The 9,631-nt window shown below is 38.5% G+C and overlaps 1 protein-coding gene and 1 long non-coding RNA gene across 2 annotated transcripts; one reads left to right on the forward strand and one right to left on the reverse strand.

Annotated features, from left to right (window-relative positions):
• The first annotated feature begins 396 nt into the window (after positions 1-396).
• On the forward strand, positions 397-9,094 carry LOC309474128 (uncharacterized protein). Its single transcript, XM_082136494.1, has 3 exons — positions 397-1,023; positions 5,779-6,085; positions 8,115-9,094. The coding sequence occupies exons 1-3, from the start codon at positions 513-515 to the stop codon at positions 8,434-8,436; spliced, it is 1,140 nt and encodes a 379-aa protein (XP_081992620.1). The 5' UTR covers positions 397-512; the 3' UTR covers positions 8,437-9,094.
• On the reverse strand, positions 4,817-5,179 carry LOC309474201. The gene is made up of 2 exons (XR_014197236.1): positions 5,099-5,179; positions 4,817-4,949 (listed from the first exon to the last, which is right to left on the reverse strand). It is a non-coding gene; the product is annotated as an uncharacterized lncRNA (long non-coding RNA).
• Positions 9,095-9,631: the final 537 nt, after the last annotated feature.

Genomic DNA, 9,631 nt, shown 5'->3' on the forward strand with positions numbered 1-9,631 from the left:
ATATTTAAATTTACCTGCAATACAGTCAACTTTGGCATCTGCAAAATGAACTGGGCTCTAAGGGTACACGTTCATCTGAGCAACATTGTAGGAAAATAAATGTGGATTTCTGGATAATGTCCCTGATATCCTTTAACTTTACAGGGAAATTCACTAAAATATAATGTCCACAACAGTGGACAAAAGTCTATTCCTGAGTCCCAGGAGGATATAAAATAATAAATAATAATATTTTTTTAAATATACTACTAAGATAACATCTCAGGGAAAACGGATAATACAAATATGTATTCATACAGACGCAGATACACAATGAAAGCACATCATTATTACTGTGTATTACTGAAAAAGGTGAACGATTTGTGATTGTATTTCATGTTCTGCCGCTAGAGGGCTGCCGCGGCCCGTCAGTCTGAGCCAATCAGAAAGTTCAGAACGAGTGACGTACATACGTCATGTACTTGCAGGCCTACGTGATGCGCGAGTGTAGAATCAACTGATGCTTTGAGTCAATGAACCCCCTAATGTTACGTGATTCCCCAAGGTTTCCACGCCGCGAAATGTATGAAGAAATGTCAGTAGAGAGAAACTGGACGGACACCGAGACGAGGGCGCTGCTGTACATCCGACAGGATGAAGAAATCAGCAGGCAAATCAGCGGGACCGTTCGCGACTCTCTTATTTACGCCGAAATATCGAGGCTCCTCCGGGCGCAGGGCATCCACAGAACCAAGCGACAGGTCACCACCAAACTGAAAACACTCAAGCAGAAGTTCCTGAAAATACACGAGCATCACAAAAACACCGGGCACGGCAGAGTGTACTGGAATTATTATGATCTCTGCAAGTCCATATGGGGCAGCAACCGCCCTACGAACACTTTAACACCTCATAATAATGTGAAACTCGAAGAGCCCCAGAGTACATCCATCGAGGACGCGCGGAATGAGAGCAGGAGCGCGTCCACTGACATCGACGTGTCCGTCAGTCATGACGCGGAGACGGGGGACATGATAACAGGAGGTGCGTTGAAGCGCAATGCATGTTAAATACTACGCAGTCTAGACAGTATGCTAGATAATGCACACTATACACTGCATTTCGCTTACTACACAAACTGGGAAACAGAGCTGTGCAATGTGCACTGCAGTTATAAACATGATAAACACTGTATATACAGTACTGTGCAAAAGTCTTAGGCACGTTAGTATTTTCACCACAAAAATAAAAAGGTTTTAAGCTAGTTATTTATATATTTTGCAGTAGTGTGTCAGTAGGAAATATCTGTTTACATTTCCAGACATTCCTTTCGCCATTAATATTAATTATCCAATGATATTTTTGTATGCACAAGGAGTCTGACAGCAGCCGGTATGATCTGATCTGATCTCCCCATCATCGAGTCTGTTTGAGATTACATGAAGAAACAGAAAAAACAGAGACACACTAAATCCAGAAGAACTGCAGCAACATCTCCAAGACGCTTGAAGAAACCTTCCTGCAAAGCTACCTGAAAAACTATGTGCAAGTTTATCTTGGATAAAAGCTGTTTTAAACGCAAAGGGTGCTCACACCAAATATTGATTTGATTTAGTTAATAGAAGTGAATTGATAAATACAATCTATTAATGACATTTATTTTTAAAGCATCCTAACTTTACAGCATTTTTATACAAACTTGTCACAGTACTGTAGCTTTGCAGGAAGGTTTCTTCAAGCGTCTTGGAGACGTTCCCGCAGTTCTTCTGGATTTAGTCTGTCTCAGTTTTTTCTGTTTCTTCATGTAATCACAGACGGACTCGATGATGGTGAGATCAGATCATACCGGCTGCTGTCAGACTCCTTGTACATACAAAAATCTCACTGGATTATTCCAAGTAATGGCAAAAGGAATGTTTGGAAATGTAAACTGATATTTTCTTATCACACACTACAGCAAAAGATATAGCCTAAATAACTAGCGTAAAACCATTATTATTTTTGGGTGAAAATACTCATATGCCCAAGACTTTTGCACAGTACTGTACATTGCTGTAAAATGACCTTACTTGGATGTTAATTTGGCTATTTTATGTGCAATACGGTTTATTTACATTTTTAATTGCCCAAACAAATAATAAGTGAAGGGGAGGCTGTGTTTTGCGTACAATTCTAGCTTTATACATCTAATGCATAGCGTACACTTAGTACTGTGCACAAAGTTGTTCAAAATAGTTTGTAAGTATGCATGCATGCAGTATGCTATCTTGTTGTCATTGTCATACGACCCCTTTTGCATGTTTAATTCCACAAGTAGTGTCCAGTTATCATAATCTCAGATATAAATAGGGTTGCAGAATTCTGGGAATTTTCAAAGTTGGAAACTTTCCATGGGAATTAATGGGAATAAACTGGACATTTTCAAAATTGCAGGTTAGCCTATAACAGGGAACTTTGATGTAGTTGGAAAAAAACATTTTAAAACGACCAGATTTAATGCAAATTCAGTTGAATTTCCTGTGCATTCCTCAATCACATGCACACTACTTCCTGCAGAGCTCTTGAGGCCACGCCCCCTGCATGCACTGTGCATTCCTCCAACACATGCTCAGATCATTTCTAGAATCCGCACAGACACTACAGCAGGACTATTGAAGCCACAATACTTCATTTGAGCCCAAGGACTACATCAAGTCAAGTAAGTTTTGATGACATTACCAGGGTAAACATATTTGACCTATGGTCTATGGTATCAAATACGAAATCAAAACGTGTTTATACAGTAGCTAGCTATCCAGGAAATCAGATATGCTAAATGTAAGCTAGCTAATACAATTTCATTGACAATTGAAGAGGCTAGCTATCATACCATGGCATTGCATTAGTTTTCATTACAAGCTTTTTTTTCTAATCTTGTTCTACAGAACAATGCCACGTGCGCCATCTGATGTTTGGATACATTTCACCTCAGCCAATGTAGAAGGAAAGGATGTGTACATTTGCAAATACTGTGCAAAGACCTATGTTAAGAATGCCACAAAAATGCAGCAGCATATAGTCAAGTGCCTAAAGCTTCCCCAGGGCTCAAAACAAGCGGCTCCAGGCAAGAGTTCCTCTCCTCCATTCAAAGTGACAATGAGTCTGATTCAGACAGATCCTGGTCACTCTGCCATCAAAATGTTTATATTTATGTTTGTTTATGATATAGTTTGTATAAATTTCCCTAAATTTCCAATTCATTACTGTAAATTCCCATCAAGTTTCCAACTTGGAATATTTCCAAAATTCCCCAGCTTAAAGGGTTAGTTCACCCAGAAATGAAAATTCTGTCAGTAATTACTCACCCTCATGTTGTTCAAACCCCGTAAGACTCGTTCATCTTCGGAACACAAATTAAGATATTTGTGATGAAATCTGAGCGCTGGATCACTCCTTCATAGGCTGTGTGGGATAACACATTTAAGAATCTGTTTAAGATCTGCTGATCTTATGTCCTTACATAACAAACTAAGGTAGAGTACATTGAATCTAGCATTTAAGGTTATGATGATGATATCAGCTGTTAAGCAAAGTTTCCAGCAAGAGATTCCTGCCAGTCCTGTTCTCTCTATTGTAAGTTAAATGAGTCAGATTACTGAGACTCTTGTGTTTACTGGCTCTTGGAGCCCCTGTCCCAGTCTTTGAATAGTTATGCTGATTGGATTAGGATTGGTAACACACTAGAGTCTAGGGCGGGTTCCTAAACCTAGATACTTAAAGGAACACTCCACCGTTTTTTGAAATAGGGCTTATTCACCTTCTTTCCTACATTTAGATAGGTGGGCAAATGCATTTTTGTCTCAGTGCATGCATTGTTTTAGTTTGACAGGGTCGGCGCTAGCTTAGCTTAGCAGAATGAATGGAATCCTTTGTTGCCAGCTAGCATGTCCTGAGTAAAAGTGATATACATTTTTTTTAAAACCCACCTAATTACTTCTTGTGGCTTGCGTATTCACAACAAGTACAAATAGCGATCCAGATTAACACTAGGCGATTTCCTATGCAGATATTGACTTGGGACTATATTAGGGAGAAGCACAGGTGAAGCACTGCTACTTGGGCGCAGAGATATCACGCCCAAGTAGCAGTGCTTCGCCTGTGCTTCCCCCTAATATAGTCCTTAATATATAAATCAATATCTGCCTAGGAAATCGCCTAGTGTTAATCTGCATCACTATTTGTACTTGTTGTGAATACGCAGGCCACAAGAAGTAATTAGGTGGGTTTTTTACATTTTTTATATCACTTTTACTCAGGACATGCTAGCTGGCAACAAAGGATTCCATTCATTGTGCTAAGCTAAGCTAGCGCCGACCCTGTCAAACTAAAACAATGCATGCACTGAGACAAAAATGCATTTGCCCACCTATCTAAATGTAGGAAAGAAAGTGAATAAGCCCTATTTCAAAAAACGGTGGAGTGTTCCTTTAATTTGCATGCTTAGTTTAAGGTCGTCACCCAGGTGCTTAGTCTCCATATCTAAGCACTGCCCACTAAAACCTGTACATCTAAACTACAGTGTACACCGCCTCAGTTAGACTTGATGACTGCAGCCACCGACAGCTCGTGTTCTCAATGAAGAATCCTGCTGATGATACAACCAAGTCTCCTGGTCTTCGCTTCTGAGTTTCCTACAGCTGCTAGGTAATCGATATCTGCCGGCCCAGAAAAGTTAGTAAAGAAATCATTAAAATAGTCCACTACAGTAGTCAATAGTGACTACAGTGGCTCAACCATATGTTTATCAAGTGACGAGAATAATTTTTGTGCGCAAAAAAATAACGACTTTATTCAACTATCTGTGTGGGCCTCTGAGTGAGTTCATGTAGTGTAACAGCGCAGCGCTTCTGGGTTGTACGTCAGAACGTAGGCTCACTATTGGCCAGCATCACACGCATCACACACATGACCAGCGTCGGCCAATAGTGAGCCTACGTTCTGACGTACAACCCAGAAGCGCTGCGCTGTTACACTACGTGAACAGCTTAGGAGAATGACATGGACGAGAAGAGATGGTTGAATAAAGTCGTTATATTTGTTTGTTTTTGCGCACAAAAAGTATTCTCGTCGCTTGATAAACTTACGGTTGAGCCACTGTGGTCACTTGGACTATTTTAACGATGTCTTTACTAACTTTTCTGGGATGGCAGATATAAATGACCTAGAAGCCTATGAAGGAGTGAGACAGCTCTCAGATTTCATCAAAAATATCTTAATTTGTGTTCCGAACATGAACAAAAGTCTTACGGGGTTGGAACAACATGAGGGAGAGTAATTACTGACAGAATTTTCATTTCTGGGTGAACTAACCCTTTAACTTCCCATGGAAAGTTTCCGAAAATTTACCCTAGATATAAATAAGGTTATTTTGTGTTTTTAAAACAAATATAAACATAATTCTTTTGAAAAAAGAAAGTTTTGCAAATCGGTTTGAAATGAATAATAGTAATAAAAAAAGATCTGATTGATTTGGGTTTCCCCAAAAGCTAGTCATTATTTAAATAAAATTAAATATTTCAAAAATAAATCAAAATAAAACGCTTACCCCAAAAAGTAAAAAAAAATATTTGTTTAACAGCATGTCATGTGGCCATTAATCGACATCAGAGAACATTGAATGTGCAAATATATTGTTAATTTATTGAAATATTAGCTCAAAATCTCAGAGGGAAATTCAAGAAAATATTTTGGACAAAAAAGGTTTGTGAATCATCATGATATGAACATGCGTAACTGACTGTTGTGTGCTCTTCTTTTCAGCTGTTGCTCAACCTGCGAGGAAGAAGGCCAAAAAACATCCTATAATTACTGACCCTGTAAGAGATCAAGAAACTCTCCATGTGCAGAACCAGAGGGAGTATGAGGAACGGTTGCGGAGGGAAGCCAGAGAGGAACAGAAGGAGGAACAGGCGAGTCTGATGGCCATGTGGAAGGAGATGATGGAGTTTCAAGGGAACCTCTTGAGGGAGTTTATCCACCGGCCGTCTTACCACAGACACGCTCATCACAACCAAGGACACTCTTCATTTCCGAGCACAAGCTACATGACTCCGTACGCTTCTCCAGGGTATGCCCACAGAACTCTGTTCTCCTGTTTTCTTTTCATTTCTAATCATGTCCAACTTTCTAAATGTAAGCATTCGACGTGATAATTTAGTAGTGTTGTGATATTTCGATATGTATCGATACTGAAATATCCAATGCTTTTCACCAATACCAGCTGCATGTTCTCACTCTCTCATCTCTCCGACGGTGAATTGACACACACCAGCCTCTTCTTACTCACTCGTGACATTCGCTCCGGTTCAATATAATTGTACTGATTCCCGCAGGTTTTGCGCTTACACCAGACGCGCGTGCACCTCTGATCGCTCATAAAGCCGCCTATCAAACAGCTTGCGAGTACCAACTTGACCTCTTTTTCCTGCTTATTGCGCTTAAACGGTACATCCAGAGTTCTCGCGAGAGCACAAGTTGAATTTGCTCAGCGAGTTACTCTGGTGTCGAGTAATGATGCTCATTAAATATGCCCCTCGATCTGAGCTGCACCAATCACATCGGGTTATCTGATATAGGCGGGCCAGAGGCGAGATGACGACAGCGCTGCGACGTCGAAGTCATTAGTAAACATTGCAAGATGGCTATGGATGAACACCAGTTGTTTGAAACAGCTTTGGCCGCTACAATGATCGACTTAGACTTGGCTTTTTATCTAAAAGAGGAACAGAAGACGGCGCTCGAATCGTTCCTTTGCAAGAAGGGCGTTTTTGCTGTTTTGCCGACCGGATACGGCAAGAATCTAAACTACCAGTTAGCTCCGCTGGTAGCGTATGGGGTTTATTGTTGTGATTGGTCGTAGTGTTATCCAATTGCGTGCAGTGAGATTTTCAAATGCATGCTTGGTGCCGCCCCTCGAGCTGGCCGATTTTCATTAGTCGAGGCCAGACCATTAATCTTTCAGATTTAGGTCTGGATTTCCAGGCTACTTAAACGGTCAAATACATACACAATTATGTCTAAATGCTTGTCTTGCCGAGTATTCGGCTTAATACCGTTTTGGAACATAAATAGATGAGAGAAAACGCATGTTGTAGAACAGTATATTGGATCCGTGATTCCTTAAAATGACAGCGGCCAAATAAACCTGCTGCCATCTGCCATTCAAAGAGAAGATCACTCGCTGCTCTTGACTGAATAACTTTTGTTGTAAGCATGAAACTGTTTAATTTTTACAATGAAAACTATCCAGTGTTATTTTACATTTCATTACTTTTATTTCGGTAGTATTTCTTACCTGAATATATTGTTAGACCCACCTGAAAAAAGTAAAGCCATGTTTATTTAATTTTTCTTTTCATTCTATCGTATTTTATTTGTGCTTTCGTTTACAATTTGTTTATTTGTTCTTATTTTATTACTGACTGTTTACTTGTCTTTTTTTTGTAAATAGTTCAACGGTTCAGATAAAGCCTCCCTGTGCTGTGTAAGCTATTACAACAAAATCACCCAAATTATAAAAATATTAGGAGATAACATCTGTACATTAAGTAATATTTTTAAAAAAAACAACGAAGAAATAATTTTATTCAGCAAAACATTTTTAATGCTTCAAAATATTTCTATTTGAAATAAACGTTGTTCTTTTAAACTTTCTATTCATCAAAGAATCCTGAAAAAACCCACAAAAACTGTTAAGCATTAAAAACTATGAACTGTTTTCCACATTGATAAGAACCATTATAAATAATTGGGCACTAATAATAATAATTAAGCAGTAAATCAGCATATTAGAATGATGTCTGAAGAATCATGTGACACTGAACACTGGAGTAATGATACTGAAAATTCAACTTTGTGTCACAGGAATAAATTACATCTTAAAATATGTATATAGAAGATTTATTTTAAATTGTAATAATATATCACAAACTGTATTTTTTGATCAAATAAATTCAGCCTTGATGAGCAAAACAATGCATAGGCTACTATTAAAAACAGCCTTTGGGTTTGGAATAACATTAGGGTGACAGAATTTTCATGTGTAACATATTTGCCAATCACCGTTTTGCTAATTTAACAGCTTTGTCCTCTCACAGAGCTGAAACTGAGAATGAAAGTGCAGTCTCACAGGAGGAAGATGAGGTGGAGGAAGAGGAGAAGTACATTATTCCAGCTGAGATTGCACCGGCGCTGGACGCTCAGCCAGTAAACAGTGCAAATGACAGCCAATCAAACACCACAGAGACTGTTGCACCCCCGCCTACACAAGCAGCAGGACAGAGCGATCTGGAGATGTGTGTGCTGCGCAGACAGGAACGAGTCCTACAGCTTCAGGAAGAGTACTACTCACTCAAAATCAAGTATCTGAAAGACAAGATGGCCAAGGATTCAGGACAGAATGATAAAGAGGAGTGTTAACAGTTTGCTTGATTGGCCAAAAAGCTTGCTTTGCAAATGTAGATGTTCTCAGCTGGACTGTGGAGAATATAGCTGTACTGTGCCTGTGTGTTTAAGTGCATCTCATGTTCCTTTACACATCTGTAATCCATATTACATATTTTGACCTGTAGATGGCAAGGTGGTTACTTCATATTTGCTCTGGTGTTGTCACTAGACATATCTAAGAGAGATATTCAAGCAGGTCTTGTTTATTCTTTAAACATGAATATTTTTATATTTATTCACGTAATGCCAGTTTACTACCAGCTGTTGGTTTTTGGGACATTAATTTGCCTTTGAAATCAAAATTGTCCCCATTTACTTGTTCTAAATGATTCATTGATTTATGTTATGTAACACCCACTTTTCCCAATCAATTCCTAATGGATAAAAGTCTTGCTCTACCTCTTTTAAAGTTCTGTTTGACACAATACAGCAGTAAAATGGGTTATAGAAATGCAGTTTATTTTGGACTGTAGGAGCATGAGCTAGACTTTGTGCTCCGAACATGAAGTATGTCTGTTACCGTGATTTTCATTAAATGAATAAAAAAACTCAAAGGCGTCTGCCTTTCATCAAAATCAAATATTCAAAAAACTAAATCAAAAGCAAAGGTCATTTTCATAGAAATTGTGTAAAGCAGATTTCCAAACAGATTTTTTTTTTTCTTGCAGCATATTAAGTTAATATTTCAATAATTTATTAACACATTTGCAATTTCACAGTTCTGTGATTTTAAAGAATTTTTAAATAATTGCTTTATTTGATCGATTTTTATTTAAAAGTTATTTTAATTTTACGTTTTTATAATTAATTAATTATTAGCTTTACAGTATCACACAAAACCTCTGCATTTCCTTAGTCACTGTCACCATAGAATCAAAATGAACAATTCTTTTTTTTTTTTTTTTGGAATATTGCAGTATTTATTATAAATGATTTATCCGTTCACATTATTCATTTTAATTCATGACGATGTTCCCTCGTAAACATTAATCAAAATAACTTCCCCTCCCTCTTGCATTCTCTTCTCTAATGATGTGTTTACTGGCGCGAGGGCGGGGCAACCTGTCACTCACATGAGATCCACCAATAGCAAGCCACAACCATCCATTTAAGTTCCCATGCACAAAAACAAGTCCCACCCTTAATCTTTTTCTTGTTCGAGAAGCAG

Source organism: Leuciscus leuciscus (genome assembly GCF_965113295.1).
Source record: "Leuciscus leuciscus genome assembly, chromosome: 14".
Lineage (NCBI taxonomy): Eukaryota > Metazoa > Chordata > Actinopteri > Cypriniformes > Leuciscidae > Leuciscus > Leuciscus leuciscus.

Excerpts from the sequence above, each read along its gene's own strand:
- LOC309474128 (XM_082136494.1), top strand. The coding sequence starts at position 513 with ATGAACCCCCTAATGTTACGTGATTCCCCAAGGTTTCCACGCCGCGAA. Across the intron at positions 1,024-5,778 it reads GGGGGACATGATAACAGGAG|CTGTTGCTCAACCTGCGAGG; the intron begins GTGCGTTGAAGC and ends TCTTCTTTTCAG. Across the intron at positions 6,086-8,114 it reads ACTCCGTACGCTTCTCCAGG|AGCTGAAACTGAGAATGAAA; the intron begins GTATGCCCACAG and ends GTCCTCTCACAG.